Source organism: Grus americana, chromosome 6 (genome assembly GCF_028858705.1).
Source record: "Grus americana isolate bGruAme1 chromosome 6, bGruAme1.mat, whole genome shotgun sequence".
Classification (NCBI taxonomy): domain Eukaryota; kingdom Metazoa; phylum Chordata; class Aves; order Gruiformes; family Gruidae; genus Grus; species Grus americana.
In genome coordinates, this window is record NC_072857.1 from 41586577 (window position 1) to 41610138 (window position 23562).

Genomic DNA, 23562 nt, shown 5'->3' on the forward strand with positions numbered 1-23562 from the left:
GCCAGTTGTAAGGAGAATGATGTTCAGAAATTTTGTTTAAGATCTTAATTTGCCAGAAAGAATAGCGTCGTAATGCTTAGCAGTTAAAATACAATAAATCTTTAAAGAGGAGACATCATCTTTTTTTTAATCAGACATTTTTCTTTATGATTACAGAGGCACTGTTCTCTCTAGGACCTGAAGAACTTGGGACTCTGGATGATAGCAGTAAACCAGACGCAAAGGTATTTAAAATATTCTTGTCATTAGTTGCTGCTGAATGTTGATTCAGAAGAATATTGTTTGAATTTGCATGAAGCCTTTCGTGAGAATGAATGAAAGCTTAACTTTGATGCTGAAAGACAGTTGGGTTGGCCGATACTTGATTTTGTACCCAGATGTAAGTTTTCAGTGCCATAAGCCTTTACTTCAAAAGTAAAATATTGATGCTGTTTCTGCTGAAATTGATAACAGAGATCAGTTTGTCTTTAAGGGAAGCAGGAACAATCCTAAATTCTGTACAGTCCTTTTTTATTTTTTTTCTCTTCTGTAATCAAAGCTACAGTGCTATTACTTATTTGCCAGCAGAAAAAAAAAAGGTCAATGTCTGCAGCCCAGATGACTATACTGAGCTGTCTGAAGGTTTAACAGCCCACCCATGCACAGGATGGTCTGAGACTGGAATTTAATTTTAATTTAAAAAATACTTACTAAAGTTGACTACAGAATTTCATTCTTCAGTTCTCAGGTTAAAGTGACGCAACAGGTTGCTTGGAAAATGTTTTTCTTTGTAAGTCAAAGATAAATATAGGTCGCTGATTGAACTTGTAGACATTAACCATTCTCCTTCCTATCTCGTTCCACCCCACCACCAAACCCTTTACTGAGCAAGGAGCAGCACGTATTGGATCTGCATGTTGTGATCTCTTGTAGCTGAATTCTTAGAGCTTAGTATTACAAAAAAAACCAGAGAAAGTTGTTCTTTTCTACTATGGTGATGGCTTAATTTTAATGCGTACAGGTTTGCCGTATCACGAAACGTATGTTCCGTGACTATATTTGCGTGAGTGAGGTGAGGCACTGTAGATTTTTGGAGATCAAGTCTGACTGATGTTTTGGTGTGAATTCAGTAACCTATGTTACAAAAGCCATAGGCGGTGGTGGTTTATTACAAGTTTTATACTAAATTATTTTTCTTTTTATTTAAATGATTGGTTTGAAGATTCTTTCTGATCTTTTGGGTATATTTGGGGTTTTTTTTATTTCTAGGTTCGAATAATTCCGTTACAACTTCAACGGTTATTTGCTCAGCTTCTGCTCTTGGACCAGCAAGCTGCATCCACAACAGACCTTACGGAGAGCTTCGGGTGGAACAGCCACGAGGTACAAATCCCTGTCAGTGACATCGTCACTGATAAACTTTTTCCTGAAGGTTTTTTTTTTTTTTTGAAGTCTGACACTTAAGAAGTATCTTAAAATACCTCAAGCTGTGGAGATAGCATTGAATTTGCGTCAGCTATTGTATCTCCATGTGAAGTACATGCTGTAAACAATTGGCAAGTGACAGAAGAAAATCGTTCTGTTAGATATCAGTAGCTTTTCCTTTGTTTTTACAGGAACATTTTTGCACCAGTAATTAGAGTTCTCATCCTCAAATACTTAGATTCTTACCTAAATTGAACTGTGTAACTCATCTTAGAGTTTAGGCTAAATCAACCCAAGTGAAAGTGTCTTCTGTGGGTTATAGTTTATGTACTTGTAGCTATTCAGAAATGACTACATTAAGTTAATAATAAATAAATAAAGAATAAAAAATAATAAAGATAGCAATTTACTACTTAAGGTAGTAAATGTATGAGCAGCTTTGTCACGCTTAGTATATGCTGGTTTTAAGCAATAAGCAAAGCAGATGGCACTATTTTATTTCTTCAACTTTGTTTTGGTTTTTTTCTGTGATGCAGGAAATGAGGCAGCATGATGTGCAGGAATTGAATCGGATTCTGTTCAGTGCTTTGGAAACTTCCCTTGTGGGGACTTCGGGTCATGACCTTATCAACCGATTGTACCATGGGATTGTTGTCAACCAGATTGTTTGTAAAGAATGCAAGAATATCAGTGAGAGACAGGTAAAGCCAGCTGATTTTCCAGGACAGGTTTCTGTTCAGTCTATTGAAGATACTTTAAATGTTTGGGGTTTTTTTTTTTTTTTTTTTTTTGAACTCCAAAAATAATGACATCTTCCTTGAGTGTCACTGGTGGCCTTGTTGAATCGAAGTAGTGTGTATTGGTTGGGGTGCTGCGGGCTTGAAAACATGTGAAAATTATGCATGACTTTGTTAAGTCTTGGCTGGCATTTTCTAAACCACCCACATCAGGCTGTGACTCAGAGGTAAAAAAACAAGTGTTATTGCATCTTCCGAGTTGGCAAGCATTGCCTTTAGTAGATGTAGTTAGCAGAGAGCCAGAACAGTGAGGTAACAATAGCAAAACATATCTTCAGTCTTTTATGCTCTTTGTAATTTAAAAAAGTTTGTGTTTTTAAAAATTAATTTCTCTTCTGTGGATGTATGGGGGTTTTTCCCCATCAGCAGTGAAAGCAAAATGAATGCTTGCATCTGCTGTGGTGAATGGGACGAGTATCTCTCTAGTGTACCGTGAACTTACACCACTTAACTACCTTTTTTGGGGTTTTTTTTGTTGTACTTCTGCACAGGAAGATTTCTTAGACCTAACAGTGGCGGTAAAAGGTGTTACTGGCTTGGAGGAGGCCCTGTGGAACATGTATGTAGAAGAAGAGTACTTTGAAAATGAGAATTTGTATCGATGCGGAGCCTGTGATAAACTTGTTGAAGCTTCAAAGGTAATTGGTGATTTTCAGTCTTCAGTTTGCTAACAATTAGGAACTTTGTTTACATTGCTGTATCTGCCCTCTAACTCTGAAATAAAAACAATCTGTATCTTTAATCAGATAGTATATAACAAGGATGCCAAAATCTGACCTGTTTTTGTTTTTGTTTTTTTTTTTTTTTTTTAAAACCTCAGCAACTATGTCAAGAAAAGCTCATGTGACTCATTTCTTGATTTGAATGTTGTTGCAGTCTTCACCAGTGGTGAACGGAATGTCGTGTAGTTTTGAGAGCATTGCCTCATTCACATGCCTCTACTGCCCCTGGCTTTGGGCATTTCAGAGGATAGGCTGAAAGATAAGCTAAAGCATAAAGAAAAAATAAACAGATCCATGTAATGAAGAAAACCATGGAAATTCTCTCATGAAGAACCCAAATGAAAAATAATGAACAATGGTTACTCTGCACAGGGAAATGAGATCGGTTGATGAAGGTACTGCATTGTTTCCCTGATGCTGAACAGGTTCTTGCAGTGATAAATTAACACCTTTTGTAGGTGTTTTCAATATGTTCTGTAGTGCTAGAGTCTTCAGGTGAGAAAGAATGTATTTAGGCAAGGAATCAGCCAGCTCTTCTAATGTGTAAGACACCGGGTATGTTTTCACGGTGTATGCCTCTGTTGTTCCCATCTGCCAGCTTACTTCGGGTATAAGCACCACCACTTCGTGTCCTCTCTCAGTGAGCTTTTCAACCACTGCCTGCATGCTAAGCCGGTGGCTTCCATCCAGGAGTTTCCCTCCATCTGAGAGGCCAGGAAGGAGGACGGTAAAAATCCAGGCCCAGCAAAGCCTCAAAGTCATCTTCCTGCGGTCACAAAAGTCTTCTCCTTCAGGCAGTAGCTTGAAGAAGCTTTTGAAGGAAGCCGATGGGTTTATCTGAGTTGTGCTGCTCTATCATAATCTAGTGAGTGAATCACTGCTTTGACCTGTGCTCAGTTATGGGTGAGAGCTGTCAGTTTTTAGTTGTTTTTTTAAAAATTATTTTTAAAGCTAAATGCAGTGCTTTACTGTGCTGAGTCATCGGAGCTCCAGCTTGTCCCTCTTTGTTGGTTTACAACAGTTTGGACTGGTTTTCCCAACATAGTTAATGGAATTTAACAATTTTTTTGTGTCTTGTTATCCATCCCCTTAGCCAAGGCCAGGGAAGGGCAGCCCAATGGGAGCTTTATGGGAGTTGTAGGTCTTTGAATTGTGTTTTTTCCAGAATGATAAAAAGTGGTGGTTGGTTTTCTTCTGGGCTAATTTTGCATGTTGTAATTTTTTTATAAAAAATGTCTCCTTTTTGCCTTTATTCCCACTATTTTTTGTAAAGGGAAAGCACACGTAGGTTCTTAGTGCACTCTACCTTTGACACGCTTTGCCCTCTTCACAGCAGCGCAGCTCTTTGGCCTGCAGTGACTTTTTCTGCAGCAAGATGAGCGCAATCCAAACCTTGCAGCACCCTTAACATGAACAGAATGGGTGCAAAGGTAAGCCCAGGACGGGTGAAGTTAATCAGTACCTCAGACACGTTTTGAGAGTTTGGCAACAACTCCCTCAGTCGGCTTGGTTATCTGGCAGGGCTTTTTTTGATGAGTTAAACTTTGCTGGGTTCAAGGGAGTGCGAGGTTAGAGTTGCTTACCTCTCACGCGTGGTCATGCATGCAGGAAGAGAGTGGGAGCTCTGAATTTGGGTAAGAAGCCGCGTAGCTGGGGAGCGCCAGGGGAGGAATGGAGAACCCCGAGAGAGAGAGGGGCTGTGCTGGACGGCCGTAGCGGGAAGGAGGGGTGTTGTGTCAGCACGACTGCTGCCTGTGGCCCTGCCGGCACGATGAGCGTGATGGCAGCGGGCTTTAGTGGGAGTCAAGGCTGTCAGCAAGTGCGGTGCTGGCTGGGTCAGCCTGGGCTTGGTGGCAGCGTGAGGAAGGCAGCTGCCTAACACTGCCCCCACCTGCCCCCACCTAGCCTGGTTCAAAGACAAGATGGCCCGTGCCTACCCACTCCATTCCTTCCTTCAGTGTGCTGTGGCTCTCTGGGTGGTGTTCTTCCCCCTTTTCTGTCTTGGCCTCTAGAGAGTTTGGTAGTTGAAGAATTTTGGGTTCCAGAACCTTATCGAATTCTAATTGTACAGTCTGATTATCACCCTAAACTTGGAAGAGCATGCAAAATCCTTTGTGCCGCTAAGCTTTGCACAGAAGTCTTTGCAATTGACGCAAATTAAATCCCTAATTCAGGGAGTTTCTTAAGCCGTGTGTGTGTTCCTGGGAGGCTGTCTGGTATGGCTCTGCAAATGGGGAGTTGGGTGGAGACATCGGAAAAGCTCAAAGCGTGTCCACTGAATCTACGCTTACATTCAGAGGCGATACAAGATGGGTTTACTTTGCATCAGGGTTCCCCATGTGCTCACGCCCAAAGTTGTTTGATCTAGATTAATATTCTTCCTTACTAAAATGGATTATGTTGGCTTTCCTGCCTTGAAGGTCCTCTTATGTATAAATGAGGGAGACTTTAATTCTTGCTTGGTTGTTCTGTGGCTGGCTGTAGGGTCTTCCAGGATACACACCTACCCTGTCTCACTCAGGCATAGCATTGTGCTCCTTTACTGTAGCCCACAGGTCTCAGTCAAGGCCCTTTTCTTCAAACACCCTGGCAGATCTTAAGCTAGATGCCACCGTGATATAGTCTGGTGACACTGTTCAGACCGTTCCTGTTACGTTTGGAGGCAGCCCTCAGTCACGCAGCAGCAGGCTGCAGAATATATGTGGGAGTTACCTCTTTTTCTGGACAATATACACCTGTAGGAGCTAGTTATGTTACAGATACATCATTTCTGACTTCCACATTTGAAAACACTGTGCCTGTACGAGCCCTGACCTATACTTGGGGAAACAGAACCCCAGAGAACTGGAAAACTCCTCAAAGGTCATTGGAATAAACCTCAGGTGATGTACCAATGCTGTGTTTTGAGGAGATAACAAGGAGAATAGTAGCCCCAGCCTCAGTTGAGGTCCTTTCCTCACACCAGAAGCAAGCATGTAGGCTACATTTGTAGTTTGAGCTTCATTTGTAGCTATATATATATTTTTTTTTTGGATGGCTTCAGCGCCTGTGCCAGACGCTGATCATTGCACTGTTCATCTGGGAATGGAAAAGATACCATGAAGCTGTGTCACTCTTCTGCAGCACTTGCTGTTCAGCAGCAGTTGAGTGTGGTTTTTTTTTTTTTTTTTTTTTTACTCTGGGCTCCCAGGATTTGAGTGGTGGCAGGTGCTGAGAGCAAAGCTGCTGGAAAGATGCTGTGTAGTCTGACTTCATGCATAAGTGCACACCCAGGGGTTTGAAGCAGTTGCTTCTTAGTATAAAATTCAAGAAAATCCTCTGGCAATGAATGTGTGGGCTATGGAAATGTAATTACTGACTAGAATTTCAGCAACGTCCTCCTTGGTTTTCTGGAGTGGGGTAAGTATGGGACTGGTGATCACCATTCAAGGAAGGTGTAGAGCTTAACAGAAGGGAAAGATCTTGATTGCTTTTAGTCTAGTCTGGTAGGGAAACTGAGAATTAGGGAAGAGATTTTAAAAATGAAGACACTTGTCATGTCTGCTTGATTGTAACGAAGCTTTGTTGGAAAATAGAGTTGACTATAGCAAGGTGGAAACACTATTCTGTTATAACTGTGTGCTTACAGTTTTTTCAAAATCATTTTACAGTCTGCTAAACTACGCAAGTTGCCACCCTTTCTCACCGTTTCTCTCCTGAGATTTAACTTTGACTTTGAGAAGTGTGAGCGATACAAGGAAACGAGCTGCTATACGTTCCCCATCCAGATAAATCTGAGGCCTTTTTGTGAGCAGGTTTGTACTGTTATATTGGTTAAAGTCTCTATATACCCAGCAAAGAACCAATATCTCAAGGATAAGTTATCTTTTCTTTTGCATTTTGTCAGGGCAAGGTATTTGAGAAACTTTGTGGGGTTCTCTTCTCTCCCTAATTCCAAATTTTTTGGAATTTCAATTTGTTTCCAAAAGACCACTTTCTGAGTGGGAAATACCTTGTAGCTATACAAGGGGAAAGGGTATAATAATTACCTAAAACTAAACCTGGTATTTCCTTGAAAGGAAGATTATCACCTGGAAATTGAAATTTATATTTGTATTGTCATTGTCTGATAACGTCATGTATAAATGAGCTGTATGTGATTGATGCGCCTGTACTTATTTCATTTTCCTTAGGAATTTATCTTTGCATTCATATATATATGCATTTTGATTATAAACTGCGCTATACCATTGCTCAGTGACAATTTTTGATCCTTAAAATATCTAAAGAATACACTTACTAGAGGCGCTGTTATTGAAAAAGACCATTTTTCTTACTAAAATGTTGCAGTGCAAGCTTGGAAATTTCTCAGTGTTTGCATTTGAGGAAGACTTCCCCCCCCCCCAGTTGGTTTGTGTATATAAATGTGTTGCTTGTTTTTTCTCTAATCTTTGAAAGAAAATAAGCCTGGTTATGAACAAACTGGCTGAGCTGTTCTATTATTTGCATCAATATTTCATTATTTAAAATTTTAATTTAATTCAGAATTTCCAGTATTTTTCGGAACCATGTTTAAAAGGTTCCTTAATAACCCCGTGCCTTAGTCCATGGTTTGTGTCAGTCCATACTTGTGTTCCCCAGCTCTGAAAAGCCATTTCAATCTCTGCACGTGTGAATGCACGCTGAGAGATGTGTGAAACTATACTGATGGTGTAAAACTGTCCCGTGTGTGAAAGACTTACTGATATATGTTATTGTTACTATTATTGTTTTTCTTTTTAAAGACTGAAATGGATGATTCAGAGTACATGTATGAGCTCTTCTCTGTTATTATACATAAAGGTGGCTGCTATGGAGGACACTATCATGTTTATATCAGAGATGTGGATGAATTAGGAAACTGGCAATTACAAGTAAGTCCTAAAGGTTTTTCTTCCTTGCTTGATACCGCTCATTTTTCACAAAAGCGTTAAGAGCTAGTGGATGAAATGTGTACCCAAACTAATGAATATTTTAGCGAGGCAGTTGGTCTCTTACCTCATTGAGAAGGCTGGTTTTCCACAGTGTACCATCTCAATCAAGATTTTGTAGCAAAATTCCAGTCTGCTGAACTATCTCACATTACCGGGCTCACTCTTTTTTTCCCCAAATGAATTACTATCTTTGCTCAAGACCGGCACAGTCATTTTCATGTATGATGCTGGCTGTTTGTAAATAATGGAAAAAAAAAAAAATTAAAAAAAAAGGATAATCTGTATGACAATATACAGTCTGTAGCAGGTGGCAGAGGCAGCTTATCAGAACTTCCTTCACACTTCTAAACTGTGCATGCTAATGTTAGTGCAGACTATAATTGAAAACTGCTAGTTGTTTGTGAAACAACAGTATTCGTGAGTCTTATTTTTCTTATACAGGAAGAAGAGGATAGGCTGATTGAAGATAAGGCTTTAAGAGATATCAAAAATGCCAAAGAAATAGAAAATCCGTTGGCAGTCTTAAAAGGGATTTTAGCAGAGGTATGGTATGTAAGGAGTTTATTGCTTTGATTTTGATATTAGGGAACCTAGAAGAAGGGGTTAGTGTATGCAAGAGTGGGCAGGTTTAAGCATACAGAACTCTTTTGAACTTCTTGTGAAGCATATAAAATTTGTAAATTAACCTGACTTTCATACTAATAGTGGCTTTTTGTACAGAAAAGGGCCCTCTTTGAGTATTTGTTAAGTTGCTTACTGAAGATGTTGCAAAAAGCGATGTTACTTTGGCTTATTAACAAACAGGAATGACTTAAGTACTTAAGAATTGGCTTCTTTGTGTCGATCCCTTGACTTTTGTAGCCTTTGTTATCCTAGTTTTTAATTTCTCTGTAGGAAGAATCTAAACAAATTCCTGTGGATCAATTAGGGCAGAAATTATTGGAGAAAAAAGGAGTGTCCTGGAATAAGAAATACCGAAAACAATATGGAGCATTACGAAAGGTAATATGCATGTATGTTAGCTGGGTTTTTACTGTTAAGATAACTGCATTTATATGAATAGTCAGTAGGATGATAATTGAAAATACCGGCCCTTGGGCTAGCAGGATAGAGCATGCGTAAGGGAGGTTTGTAAGATAAATTAGTAGATTGGGGAACGTGGATAAGATTCTCAGGAGATTGTCTGCCTGAAAGCTTGTATCTTTTTTTTCCATCTATATGGTTGGCCTATAAAAAAAATAACCTTATGTACTGAACTTTGTGTCTATGGATGAAGCTGCACCAGCACTACTACCACTTGAAACCAGAAGCAGTGATGAGAATTAAAGAAGAAATACATTACCTCTTCACAGTTGTAACAGAAATGAGGTTTTGGAAATGTATGCCACTCTTTGGCTGGTTAGAGCATGTCTGTAAAATTAACACTTGCAGTAAAATCTTATGTTTGTTCAATTGGTTACTGTATTTTTTTTAATGCTTTAAGGAAAATACTTTAGCATTTGTGTTATACGTGGAAAATTCATGTTGGACTGGTTTTTTTGAATGGACCTAACAATGCAGGTTGCAGAATGATCATTTAAAAGTAGTTGTGAAATCTGAATGTGAGTCTTCTGTGGAGGTAGATGCTTTTCTGACTTTGACAGGGAAATGGTAGAAACAAGTTGTGAGCTACCCAGTATTAACCACGTCAGAGTTTGAGCGCTGTTGTGAACATTACCAAAGCTGACTCTTCACAAGTGCCGATCTACACCAAAAGCACATTAATCGGTGCAATAGTTGTCTTATTGAAATAACTGTACGTTGTTTTACGGTTTTTGAACTATCCAATGAGTTTTTGATTATGATTGAAACTGAAATTCAGTTTTTGGGGGCTTGGTTTTCATTTGGGTTTTATGTTTTGAGGGAGTGGGAAGTTTTTTGTAGTTTTGGGAGGGGGATTAGAGAGTGGTTGGTGTCCAACCCCCTGCCTCCATCTCTCAAGAGCCACAGCCTTGGTTCGTGCCATTTGGACACTCAGCTTGTCTGCAGTATCTGCGTGCTGCTAAAATGAAAGTAGAGAACAGAGTGGATAAGCTGGGTGATACTGAACAAGTAGGCTTGAAGTTCTTGAGATGCCACAATGGGCAGCGTTAATTTGGGTAAGATACAGCTCTGCAGACCAGAATTGAGCTCAAGAGCTATATTTAAAGCTGGGCATCTTCTTCATCTTGTCCTTGCTTTCCTTTCAGTATTTGCAGAATCATCCTCAGATATTTCAGTTCAGTCCTGATGAAAATAAGGTTGGTCTGAAGGAAAAACACAAGCTCCTGTTTAAGTCGGATTCTCAAGGACAAGATCTCCAAAGTTCTCCTCATAAGAACGATGTCCAGTGGAATTCAGAAAAAACCCTTACCAGGCTAAGGGATGGTTCTGCTGGTTGCCATTGGTTTGATCTGAATGATTCAAAAGTCCAGCCCATCAAGGAGAAGGATATTGAGAAACAATTTCAGGGTAAAGAGAGTGCCTACATGCTGTTTTATCGAAAATCTGAGTTAAAGAGACCGCCTGAAGGTACACAAAGCTTGTCTTGATATGCTGGGGGCTTCCTTCATTGGCAGTTTATGTTCTGACGGGTAAAGGCTCTTGGGCATTTCTGTCCTTTCCAAGAATTGAAGATACAGTTTTCCCTCTAGTGATCATTTGAAAAAAGGGTTAACTGAGGATACAAGGAGGTTACCTCCAAGGAGGTAGTGACCAGATAATTGGCTATAGCTGACACTAACTTTTTTCTAGTACGCTTCACAAGTACTAGCAGAACATCTCCTGCTGAAACAAATAAAAGTTGTTGCTAACGGCATTCATGTATCGGTTTCCCTTAGGGAAAGATTGATAGGAAGAAGTAAAAGTGCTTGTTTGTTCTTTGTATCATCTTGCAGTTTAATTTTCTCTATTACGAAAGGATGCAACGTTATTGCTCTGAATTTTCAATGATTACCTTACTGTAATGTCTCAACTTGATCACTTTTCTTGTTTGCCAAAACACATTTTAAGCAGCTGAGGCCAAACTAGCCTATATTATTTGTTGCAGCGCGAGGAAATCCAAGGTACCAAATTCCTGAACACCTTCTGAATGAAATGAATGCTGCTAATACTGAGCTGCAAAAAAAGAGGTATATTAATGTAACTGTACCAATCTCTTAAACAGCATTCTTAATCTGCAGATCTCCAAAGTGGTGTAAAACGAAAGAAACTCATTGAGTAGAGCCAGATACTAAAATGATTCAGTGTCATAGAGGTTAATCGAGGAATACAACTTGTATGTCCAGATTCCGCCTTTACTGGTTCTCTGCCTCCCTGTTAATAGCGTAACTAGGCATTCTACAGAATTTCAAGGGAAACTTACAGTTTAAAATTGTCCCATTTTTTTGGTGAAAATCAGTGCAATTCTGGAAGGAGAACGGAATACTTTATCTTAATTGTGTTTATAGAGGGCGTTCTCCACTGGGAGAAGGGGGAATGACTTGCTTTGCTGTGAAACAACAGATAAATGGTATCTTTTGCCAGAAACGTGGAGGGAAGAGCTAGTGGTATTCAGGTTGGTTGAAACTTTTCCTTCTGTTGAGGAACACCCAGAACTGACGATACACCTGAATCACAGTTAAGCTATCAAAATACAGACACAAGACTTGTGTGATATCTCAGTCCTGTGCAAATTTCACTCCTTGATTTTTTTTAAATGGTGTATTTGCTGCTACATTCAGGTACTAGAACTGGATACAGGTATGAAGGAGGAAGGCATGGCTGTGTCTGTCCTGACTCAGTTTCCATGCAGTTTTTCTGCCTCTGCATTTCAACAGAGAGTACCAAGCTGGAACACAGCCTGAGGGGGGGAAAAAAACCAAAACCAACAAACCTATAATCTCCACATCCCTAGAGATAAAACTTGTCATTCTGTTTAGCAAGGTTAGAAGCAAGTGTAGAAACACACAGAACACAGTGCTTGTGAGGAGGATGTCTACGCTAGCTCTGCGTTGCACACCGTGTAAATCACTGGCATCTTTGACCGCCTCTTTGCATACCCCTTGATGGAGGGGGGAATGTGACAGTGAATTTAGTCATGAGGGTATCGGTTCCAGGACAACCGCACAGAAGCGTCTCTGAGATAAGCTTGCCGTTTGTCGGTGTTAAATTCACCGGTTTATTATTGTGTCATTCTTTCAAAGAGCGGAATGTGACTCGGCAAACAATGGCATTGATTTACATCTCCATTTGAGCTCATGTTATAAATTTCACAATGGGGCTTTGCATCCTTCACTTACTTGGAAAGAGAGTGTCGTGGATTTGACTATTGATAGAAGAAAAACGCTAGGAGACCTTCGACAGTCGGTATTCCAGGTATTTGCTATATTAAATGAACTCAAACACTTCATTTTTACTTGAGCTGCAACAACATTTACATGTGTGTTTATGCCGCAATTTTAACTTTGAGAAATTTTCAACAGTTAATGTAGTTTCAGGAGGCTAAAAATTATATGGGTTCACACAGAAGGAAACATTGGTTCTCAAAGTATTGAAGAAACCATGAAATTGATGAAATTTGAATTGTGTAGACTTTAAAGCTCTTGTAAGCTAATTATTTATACTTGGGCAGCATGTACATCAGCATGGATTGATGCTTTGCAGAACTCCAGGCTTATTCTTAACATTTCAGTTTATGACAGATTCATTTGTATTTTCAGTGAGCTAGCTGGCCTTAACAGGAAACAATCAATGTAGTTTAGGAAAAAAATAGTTAAATATTTAGCTTAAACATTGAATGTAGTATCTTTGCATTTATTCTCTACTACATTAAAGGAATATGATATTTTGTAAAACGCTTTTTTTATAGAGATCTAAATCAAAGCTAACTTAATGTCAGGAAACACTGTTTGCTTTTCCCGTACCTCACAACCTTTGGTTGGCGTCCAGTTGAAACTGTTTTCATCCATCTGATGACTAGTCTGACAGGCCAAGTCCCAAATGCTTGTCTGTTTTCTGTGTTGTTGGACTTGTCAGAATAAATATCGGTGATCTAAGTGTCAAAGCGAGCTTGGCTGCCAGGCTGTAACAGCTTTCAGCAAAGTTGTAATTTTGAGTGATGTGAGTTGTTGCTGGTGTTTTATATAAATTTATTTTTTTATTCTTCCCAATTAGATGTTGGAGTCTTGGGAAGGAGACATGATTCTCAGTATTGCCAAGCCTTTACCAGCAGGACTGCATCTTTACCAGATACTTGATGGTAAGCCTACTACATACATTGTTTCCACATTATTTATATGTTGTATTTACTGCAGACAGCAAGGATTTCATATGTAAAACATCTTGGAGAAGTGTATTACTGAACGCTCTTCAAACTCAAACTTCTGTGCAAGTCCACTGCTGTTATGTAGGACCTTCTTCTAAGTGAAGTGAAGGTTTTTGAGACCTTCGTATGTAATCTTTTTTGTGAAGTGCAGTAAGACTGCAGATCTTATGCAAGTTAAACACGTTTGCTGACAAAAATATATCTGTCTGTATTTTGACCTTGATTTGCGGATGAATGTTTGCTTTTGTAGTGTTTACTTAGTCAGTAGAGGAGAAGATAGAAGAGAGTAGCCAGGGTGACGTCAGAGAAAAATGTAGGTTAGACTTAAGCTGAAGTAGGAATTTTGTAAAGGAAAATGCTTACATTACATTAATAAATTAAGAGTACCTTAGTATTTTAAAGTCATGAGTTCTGTCTCCAGCTTTGCACTGTTATGCAATTCTAGGTGTTTGTCTTTGAAGGCTGACTTAGCCATTTTTAAATTTTATAGTCTTTGTGGCCTGTTTCAGAAATTCAGGGTTCTACCAGAACATAACTCAATGTTCCACAATGTTGACATCAAAACAGAGAGACACTCATAGCTATTAAATATGTAAATATGTAAATATTCTTCCAGCTGCTAGTACAGTTCTTTAAATGACAACAACTTGTAAAAAATCCAAATTTGATTTACGATGGGAAGGTAAAAGAAACTGCAGCGTGGGCATTAGTATTGCAGAGAACGGGCTTGGAACGTACGTAGCTCGTTTATTAAATCCAACCTTTTTGTTTTAAATCTATCAATTCACTGTTAAATGTCACGTAGATAATCCTGACCGAGCAGCTTTGCCAAGTGCTGACCTGGGCCTCGGTTTGCAAGGGAAACTGGATTGAAACCTTCGTGCTGCGGCTCTCTGTACTCAGTGAGGCTGCTGTAGGGGTACGCACCTGCTTGGGTTCGCTCATGTAGCAAGAGCAACCTGAACTTACCCCCTGTAAGTGCTGATCGCACAGCAGTTTTTGTAGAGATAGACTTGAGCCAGAGTAGGATGTGCCAGCGTATTTCAGTTTACCAGCTGACCCTGCTTCTCTGTTTTGCTGGAGGGGAAGAACTTGATGATTTGTTCATTTTTAGGAGATGAGCTGACACTGGATGGCATCGGGCTGGCTGATGGAGCAGACCTCTTTGTGTGGAATGGGAAAGAGGTAAAAGAACCAAATACCCTCACTCCTTGACAGTTCTGAAGAGATAAGGTGCAATCTCCAGACACAGTTTTGGAACCTTTGATCTGTCCTGCGGGATGTGCTGCTGACATACCAGCGTTGGCTTTGGGGACGCTGCTTCAGCCTCATCTAGGATGCTGTGTTCTTACAGCTTGTCAGTGTACCTTGAGCGATGTTACAGTGTGCCGCTTGAGAAAACTATAAATAGAATTAAACAACGCAGAGTGCGACATGGTCAGATTGATAGGTGCCTGTAGATCTCCAGTGCCAGTGACATTGGAGCGTATTCTGAAAACATCTGATGGCTCTTGGAAGGAGATTGGTTGCTAGTAAAGCGATAACAAAACCTTCTGTCCTGTAGTGAATCATTCCACATGCAAAATTAGACCTGTCAATGACTGCGTTTGTGTATGGTCACCCTGAAATACTGCGCTGCTTTTCTAGTGTTGCACCTTCCTTTTAATATTAAGACTTCTGCTTAACTTTGAGATGCTTGCCTCAGTGGTTATGTAGCACAGCATTTTATTCCATCTCTGTAATGGAATAATATTTTACTTTTTAAAAGATATTTTTGTTGTAAAAGTATGCATTTTCCTTCCGATTTATCAAAAAAAACCCCGCAAAACCAAAAGAAAACAGCTAGTAACAGAGTTGTTCTGGTCTTGGTTTTACTTTTGGTATGCTCTTCACTACTCCGGTTTCCTGTGTGATTAAATTGCCTGGTTCACGGAACTATGTTCTTTGCCTAGCTTGAATATCAGAAAGGTCAGATTTTTAAAATCTAACTCTCTTGATCTGCCTCAGTCACACTTTTGGGTAGTTCTTTAATATCCTGAGGGGTTCAGTTCCTCTATTCTTAATCTGATGGAGACAAAATGTCTGCTGGTTTCCCAGCTGCTGCTAACTGATATATTTACTATATGTGGAGACCCGGGACAGACCTCAGAGTTATGTTTTCTCTTCCCAACACCTTGGAGTTACTCTAGTTATTTGTTCAGTAGGCATTTGGTCAAAGGTGGTTTATTTCTAACAAGGAGAGAGGGTCCATCTTTTTGTCTTGATAATTTTATTGTTCTCATTTATTGCTGTCCAGTCTTTTCTGTGTTTTATTGATCATCACTACATAAATCTTGCATTCTTTCCTTCAGGTTGGTGGTACAAAAGTGATGACAGGCCCCGATCACGAACCCGTGGTCATAAATGTTCTTCATTTAGCGGAATATAACGAAGGAGGGAAGGGTCAGCATTTCACAGAATCACAGCACGTCTTTTCATGCAGCACAAAAGTGGGTGATCTGCACACAGCCTTAGCGCCGTCAGGAGGAATCATTCTAAAGAATGGCTCAGGACTAGATAAAGAAGCCAAGAACTGGGAAGTTTTTCGTGAAGAAGATATGAAGGAAACAGTCAAAAGCGTTGGTCTGACGGATGGATGCTCAGTACTAATCTTAGACAGCCATGACCAGAGGTAACCATTTTGATAACAAGTTTAACTAAAACAAAAAAGCAATTTTGGCAAAATCTGTTTAGTTAAAATTATGTTATCTATATATATACACATGCTTTTTTTAACTAACTGTCACTTTACATTACCTTGAATTAAAAAGGTTAATCTTAAATTTTGGAGATCAGATACTTACGAACAATTAGATATTACTTTGCTCTTGAAGTGCGGATGCAGTCGCATCCTCTGACTAGCACTGGTAAAGGGAAAACAAGCGAGAACAGCTTGTGCCCAGTGTGCTGGCACATCTTTGGCATATCCTGAATCCCTGAAGTTTGAGTTCTGCGTGGTTCTCCAAGAGACTTGGTGGGATGAGAGAACAGAGCAGTATCAGAAGAAAATGCAGCTCTGCTGAATCTCCCAGTTGAATCTAAAGTTGCCAGGGGCGAGTTTCTGGTCTTGTTTCACTTCCCAGTGTGTAGCCCTGAGGTTAGGTTCCTGTTTTCAGACACGCGTATATGTACTTGTGACACAAATTCTGACTTCCTAGTTGAAAGAGTACTGAAAAATTGAGATTAAATCAAGCGGCGAGAGGGTTCTTCACCAAGAAGTGTTTTTGTGTTTATATACAGTAGCAGAGACACAGAGAAAATCTCAAATTTTTGTTATGATTAGGTATGCTTTTACAGTATTTTTTTCCAGAAGCCTTAAATCCAGCCTCAGAAAGTGACTTAGACTCTGAAGTGCCTTCAGAAACGTAAGTCCCATTGAAGGCCAGTTACCAAAACATATTCCAGAGGTGCCTGGATGCTCCCTGAGGCCTCTGACTCTTACTCTGTGCCATGCCATTGCTATTAACGACCCAGGTGTTACCGGTTTCTTTCAGAGCTTTGGGCTGTAGGGATCTAACCCAGACAACGTGCAGTTTTCCTGGTTTTGACCATCTTTGCGCTGCTCGTTTTTTACAGCTTCGTGAATGTGTCAAGTGGCAATTTGACTGCTTTTACGTATGACATCAGCTGGCTCCAAGTTAAAAACTTCTGCAGAACGGATGGAGACGAGAAACACGTTAAAATTACTGCCACGATTGAAACGGTAAGGAGTCTGATTGTTTGGGGATATAAGTTTCCCTCAAAATCTTGGCCAGTGCACTTGGGCCAGTTAATGAGGAGTGGATTTGGCCTCAGGGCTGAAGTTTTTCTGTGATGAAAATAGTGTGCAGCTTGGAGTTACCGTTACTGGGATGCTTTGACGGCTGTGTAGTAAGACTGTAATGCTGGTAACTTAAACCAGTGCCGTCTACTTCAGTGCGAAACAATTTGCTTTTTGGACCATCTGTAAATGTATGTTTGGTGAGGCTATGTTGGTAAACAAAAGCTAAGAGAGGAGGAAGGTACTATTTCTTGCTTTCAGCATAGGATAGGGAAAAAAATGTTGCTTTTCCCCAAGCAGTGGGCTTCTCTTGTCACTTTTCTGCCTTTTAAATTCTTTCCTGCTACAGAAAATAAGAAGTACTACTTAGTTTTGCTCACGAAATTACTATTTGTGAAATATTAGTCTTTTGATAAATCCCCAAAATTAAATGCCATCTTCTTTTCTTTGGAATACTGTTTTTAAGGAGAATTTCCACAAATGTGATGTGGTATCAGTACGTTTATTATATATATTTGGTAAGATAATGTTAGAGATGTTTTCTCAGCTGTGTGTAGTGTTAACAGGAATAAGAACATAACTGGGATGCATTTCAAGTGTAGGCTGCTTTGGTGGACTGGCATTCTGTACTAGAGATGTTAATATTGCTTTCTTTTAGGTGATGTCAGATATCAAAAGGAAAGCAATACGGGAGCTTCAGCTAGAGGAGGAACTAGGTAAGTGTTCGGTTGCTTTACTCTTAGGTCTGATGTTAGAATTTATCGGCTAGCTTTCTGCTTTTTGTATTGGTCTACTCAAAACAGCAAATCCATTGGTGTTAGGAGGTTTTTTCTTTTGGAAGAAAGAGGGTGCAAAGGACTTAAAATTTCATCTAATTCTGAATAAAATTATTACTTTTCTAGCCTAAAAAAAAATCAATGTAAATTTTGATTAAAATACATTTTTCTGAAGCTGTTACTTTTCAGAAGCTGTTTGCGTAGGAATAATCATGTTGTCTTACTAAAGTATTACACTAAGAATTGAAGATTATTTTTTTAAACTTCTTTCTTTAAGACACTCCAGTTTTCTTTCTTTCTTTAAAACTTTTGTTGATACCTTTACCTTTGGAAGCACTTAGCCGGTATTTTGCTGGCGTGGTTAACAGCTAGCTTCAAAGAGAAAGTAATCTTTCAGTAACAGGGTAAAACTGAAAACAAAGTCTTTAGGACTCTTTCTGCAATTGTACTTTTGATGTAGTACCCCCAGAGGAGGCCTCTAAGATAAACCTGGTTTTGCCATTAATCTTAAATATGTTCTCTGTCTAAACTTCTGAGCCAAATTTCTTCTTATTTGAATTAATTAATGCATCTGTCTCTCCTGCCCTTTTTGTTACAGCAAATGACAGCTGTCTTAGACCTATTAGCGGAAATGGGAAACTTCTATCTCCAGGTAAACTTATTTATTTAATCATTGTTCTGTAAGAAGTTCAATTGGGAGACTTTAAGCTTCTCTTTGGGAGAAGTACACGCGTAATTCCACTAATTTCCAGGCTTAACTGAAGCAGTTTTGGCTTTGTTTTTTTTTTTTTTCCAGTTTTACTGTTTAACAGTACCAATACAAAGCTAGAAGTTAAATGTTCAGCTTGGGTTTATTACTTGCATCCCTAATGAATAAAACCGATTAGCATACCTGCCGTTGTTTATTGACCACTGGCCATATGCTTCAAGACTGTGGGAATTAACAGAAAGTTCTGTTTACCATACTCATTTTATAAACTGAAAAATCTCTAAATAATTTGTTTTGAATCATGTTTAATACATTTACAGAGCAACTTTCTCGCTGTTCCAGGAAACAGTCATTGTTCCACATCTTTGTAACTTCTATTTGTTGAAACAAAATGGACTAAATGTATTGCTTAGAGTATTGGTGTGCAAGGTTGGATTTCAGAACAGCTTGAGTGGCAAATTTGAGTCCTGTGGTGATGGAGGAAGCCTTGTCAGGTTCCTCTTTGCTGTGAGGAGGCAGCTTGTGCATGGAGCACGCTGAATAATGTGTGGATTTCCACGTCCTCTACTCTTATGGAACGTATTCATCCTGTAGCTTGCTCTTTGATTTAGATGATCATGCAGTGGCACCTGTCACTATATAACTGTGCTGCTGATGGCCGGTGTTCAGCAGAAAAGAACCACCGGCTTTGCTTTTGCTGTTGTCAGGGCAGTGGTGAGAAACTGAGTGGATCAGCTTGGTGCCTGCTGAGGAACATTTTCTGTGCCTCTTGCTATTTTGCTGATAGATTGCATTAGTAAAGCACAGCCAGGAAGCCAAGGAGAGATTCGTTCCCTTCCATTCAGCGCTTGTCAGACAACGTCTGGAGAATTGTGTCCATTTTGGGGGCTCCCCAGCATGGGATGGAAGCCCTTACAAACTAAAGCTGGTCCAGAGGAGAGCACCTGGGATGGTTTGGGACCTGGAATGTAGGAGAGAGAAGGGAAGCTGGGTTTTTCCGGCCTCTTTCCTCAAGAGGAAGAGGCTTGGGGGAGTGTCTGGTGTAATTGCCATCTTTAACCCTTAACATGGACCTACAGAAAAGGCAGAGCCAGATTATTCTGAGATGCATGTGGAAAGGATCAGAGGCAGCAGACACAAGTTTCAGCAAGGGAAATTCCAGCTGAGTCTGGTGGGAGTTTGAAAGGGAATTCACACTGGGAGTGGTCGAACGATACCTCCAGGGACCCCAGGACTCTGTGTCTATCCAGAGCTGTACTGTAAAAAGCCCAGAGTGAACTGATCTGACTTCAGAGCTGGTCCTGCTTTGAGCAGGAGTTTGGGCCAGACAACCTCCAGAGATCCCTGCCAGCCTAAATTCTTTTGTCAAGGGGTGGTGGGGAGGAACCTTTATAGGAATGTGGCTTTGCTCACATCTTAAGAAGCTTACAGATCTGATGTCAACGCTGTGGAAATGACGTTCTCTAAATGTCACTGAACCTCTTTATCTTACTCTAAAGAGCAGCATAATAGAATGGATATTTTCAGGAAGCAGCAGCTTATGATGTTCTCCTTTGTTTTTTGTCCTCCCTGAAGTGCCTGAGGATTATACTGTCAAGGAAGCGGAACTGAAAATGGGAAGCTTGCTAGGGCTGTGTCATGGGAAAGCTCCAGCTTCCACTCAGGTATAGTAGCACTATTACTGAAAAGAGCCTTGTGCTGCTTTTACACTTTGTTCCCACTTCCCGGTATTTCATGTAGTCCTCTTCTGACTCCTGCAATGGTTGTAAACAGCGTGGAAAAAATGTTTGGTGACACTGAGATTTGTACATATCGGCATAGAGACTCACACCGTTTATCTCAGTTGCAGCAGGCCAAGAGCATGTACATGGCCAGTTAATATAGCTCATACGACTCATGATAAATCATTTATCATTCGTCTGTTTGTGACTATCCATCTTCTGTGCTCTGATGTGCGTGTACTTTTGTAAAGAGCATAAAGAAAAGCGAGGTACTGCTCTTCATATCTACCAGTTGTAAATATGCAAGAAAAAACAGTTGTGTATTTCTAAAGACCAGAGTGCTAGCAGTTTTCATCTCTTGTTTGCAGCAGGTAAGTACACGTACAGCTGGTTAACAAAGCTCTGCTGAGGGCCGTAACTCAGCTGCACGTGCTCCTCTGTTCGTACGGCTTACATCGTTTGCTTTAGCCCAAAGGAGTTTCAGTGCTGTTTGATGGCAGGTTTGCAGTAGCTGGTGTATGCGCGCATTAGCGGCTGTTATTTCACAGTATTGCCGTGCTTAAATACGTATTCTGATAGCTTATACTTGCTTTTTTTAGCTCTTCTTGTATTTTATTGTTGGGAGCGACCAAAATGCAAGCCCTGAGATGGAGATAGTCGTGGAAGAGACTGTCTCTGTCAAAGAGGTAAGTCTCGCTGCTTTTAAAAGCTTTTGTCATGCCTGGGGCAGGTCTGCTGCTCCTGGAGAACTTTGCCTTATAATCTTGCGTCACTTTAGGGCACCAGGAGACACTGAGGCAGTGTTTCAGCTCCAAAAGGCCAGCAGGAAGAATGCCTTGATCTTTCACCAAGTAGCAAAGAGACATCCTTGCTTTTTCCCAAGGATGAACGCAGCCCGAGTACTTCATGCCTGGCTAGCCGTTCCCTTTATACACAGCAGTCCTCAGCATGATAGGCGATCGTGGCAAAGCCTGCCACAATTCCCTGTAGCTCATCAAACTCTGAATGCATGGAATTGGAGTGAGAAGAGTCAGGAAGAACTGTGCACAGAGTGAAGGAAGCGGTTCTCGGTACTGCCGATCCAGACTTCTAGCACCGAGTGCCAACGTCTATGAGTAGTGGCTGGAAAGTGTTGAGTTTGTAGTTTGACTTCTAAAGGGTGCAACTTCAAACTCTGAGACAGAATTTGTTCAAGCAAAGCAACAAAATGACAGCGCAGATTTCTTTTTAACACTTTGTAAAAGTTGACGGGCCTGACATAGTAAACTTCTTGCCTGAGAACAACCTCATGTTTGAAGGGTTTAATATATAGCTCAACTACACCATGCCTGTGTAATCATACTGTTTTTAGGAATTGACCAGGAATCAGTCACTAAGTTTTTATGTTACAAAATTCTAGTGTAGATCTGCTGAAAACTTTATTTCCCAGCCAATACATTGAGACAAGTCTCACCGTATGTTTCTTTTTTCAGTGTCTAAATTTAATGCTGGAAAAATCTGGATTATCAGGTTAGTTGTATTGTTATTTAATGATTTTTTTTTTTTAAAGGAATTTCCAGATTTCTAAGACAGCTCTTGTTACCCTAAAACTTAAGTCATAAAGTTTGTTACAGTGATCTATGTAGGAGGAGGGTGCACAGCAAGCTCGCTACCCTGGGCTTGAGGAGAGGAGACTTCTTCAGGGACCTGCTTGGTAGAGTACCATGGGACAAAGTCCTGGAGGGAAGAGGGGCCCAAGACAGCTGGTGGTTTATTCAAGGATCACCTCCTCCAAGCTCAGGAGTGATGCATCCCAACAAAGGGGAAGTCAGGAGGCCTGCATGGATGAACAAGGAGCTCCTGGGCAAACTCAAACACAAAAAAGAAGCCTACAGAGGGTGGAAGCAAGGACAGGAAGCCTGGGAGGAATACAGAAACTATCTGAACAGCCAGGGATCAGGTTAGGAAAGCCAAAGCCGCGATAGAATTAAATCTGGCCAGGGATGTCAAGGGCATCAAGAAAAGCTTCTATAGATACGTCAGTGATAAAAGGAAGACTAGGGAAAATGTGGGCCCTCTCTGGAAGGAAACAGGAGACCTGGTTACCTACAATGTGGAGAAGACTGAGGTTCTTGGCAAATTTCGCCTCAGTCTCCACTGGCAAGTGCTCCAGCCACACTGCCCAGGTCCCAGACTGCAAAGGCAGGGACTGGGAGAATGAAGAACCGCCCACTGTAGAAGATCAACTTCGACACCGTTTAAGGTGACACGGACAGTGGGATCGAGTGCACCCTCAGCACGTTTGCCAACGACACCAAGCTGTGTGGTGCGGTTGACATGCTGGAGGGAAGGGATGCTGTCCAGAGGGACCTGGACAGGCCGGAGAGGTGGGCCTGTGTGAACCACGTGAAGTTCAACAAGGCTAAGCGCGAGGTCCTGCACATGGGTCGAAGCAATCCCAAGCACAGCTACAGGCTGGGCAGAGAATGGATTGAGAGCAGCCCTGAGGAGAAGGACTTGGGGGTGTTGGTGGACAAGAAGCTCAACATGAGCCAGCAACGTGCGCTGGCAGCCCAGACAGCCAACCATGTCCTGGGCTGCATCACCAGCAGCGTGACCAGCAAGTCGAGGGAGGGGATTCTGCCCCTGTGCTCTGCTCTTGTGAGACCCCCCTGCAGTGCTGCGTCCAGCTCGGGGGTCCCCAGGACAATAAGGACACGGAGCTGTTGGAGCGAGTCCAGAGGAGGCCATGAAGGTGATCCGAGGGCTGGAGCACCTCTGCTATGGAGACAGGCTGAGAAAGTTGGGGTTGTTCAGCCTGGAGAAGAGAAGGCTCTGGGGGGACCTTAGAGCACCTTCCAGTCCCTGCAGGGGCTCCAGGAAAGCTGGAGAGGGGCTGGTTACGAGGGCAGGGAGTGATAGGACAAGGGGGAATGGCCTGAAGCTGCAGGAAGGGAGACTGAAATGAGAGTTGAGGAAGAAATTCTTCTCTATGAGGGTGCTGAGGCCCTGGCACAGGGTGCCCAGAGAAGCTGTGGCTGCCCCTGGCTCCCTGGCAGTGTTCAAGGCCAGGTTGGATGGGGCTTTGGGCAACCTGGGCTAGTGGAGGGTGTCCCTGCCCATGGCAGGGGGTGGCACTGGATGGGCTTTGAGGTCCCTTCCAACCCAAACCAGTCTGGGATTCATTCTGTGATTAAGGAAGAGATATGGACAGCATGACAAATGAATTTCCTGACCGAGTGTCTCTTTCCATTGATGCTGATGGTGGGGAAGGAGAAGAGACTGGGAGTGGCATTGTTTTCCAGCTTTTGTTATAAACATTCATTCGATACTGAATTTGTGTTGCAGTGCCGAGCTTGCTGCAAATTCAGCCATGCTCC

The 23562-nt window shown here is 41.2% G+C and overlaps 1 protein-coding gene across 8 annotated transcripts in view; it reads left to right on the plus strand.

Moving 5' to 3' along the window:
• Positions 1–23562, plus strand: part of USP40 (ubiquitin specific peptidase 40) — a 38955-nt gene that overhangs the window by 3517 nt on the left and 11876 nt on the right. For 6 of the 8 annotated variants that reach the window (XR_008577661.1, XM_054830127.1, XM_054830129.1 and 3 more), the window contains exons 3-22: positions 157–224; positions 1249–1362; positions 1941–2105; positions 2693–2839; positions 6574–6717; positions 7687–7815; positions 8317–8418; positions 8770–8877; positions 10104–10425; positions 10943–11024; positions 12078–12249; positions 13048–13132; positions 14313–14383; positions 15550–15869; positions 16814–16940; positions 17656–17713; positions 18372–18425; positions 20058–20146; positions 20803–20889; positions 21676–21712. Coding sequence is in view for 7 of the 8 variants with exons in the window: in XM_054830127.1 (XP_054686102.1) it covers positions 157–224; positions 1249–1362; positions 1941–2105; positions 2693–2839; positions 6574–6717; positions 7687–7815; positions 8317–8418; positions 8770–8877; positions 10104–10425; positions 10943–11024; positions 12078–12249; positions 13048–13132; positions 14313–14383; positions 15550–15869; positions 16814–16940; positions 17656–17713; positions 18372–18425; positions 20058–20146; positions 20803–20889; positions 21676–21712 (2481 nt within the window). In the remaining variant the exon portion in view is untranslated. Of the gene's footprint in view, positions 1–156; positions 225–1248; positions 1363–1940; positions 2106–2692; positions 2840–3067; positions 3319–4308; positions 4354–6573; positions 6718–7686; positions 7816–8316; positions 8419–8769; positions 8878–10103; positions 10426–10942; positions 11025–12077; positions 12250–13047; positions 13133–14312; positions 14384–15549; positions 15870–16813; positions 16941–17655; positions 17714–18371; positions 18426–20057; positions 20147–20802; positions 20890–21675; positions 21713–23562 lie in introns of those variants that run through there. The other 2 variants (XM_054830132.1, XM_054830131.1) reach the window with 2 other exon arrangements.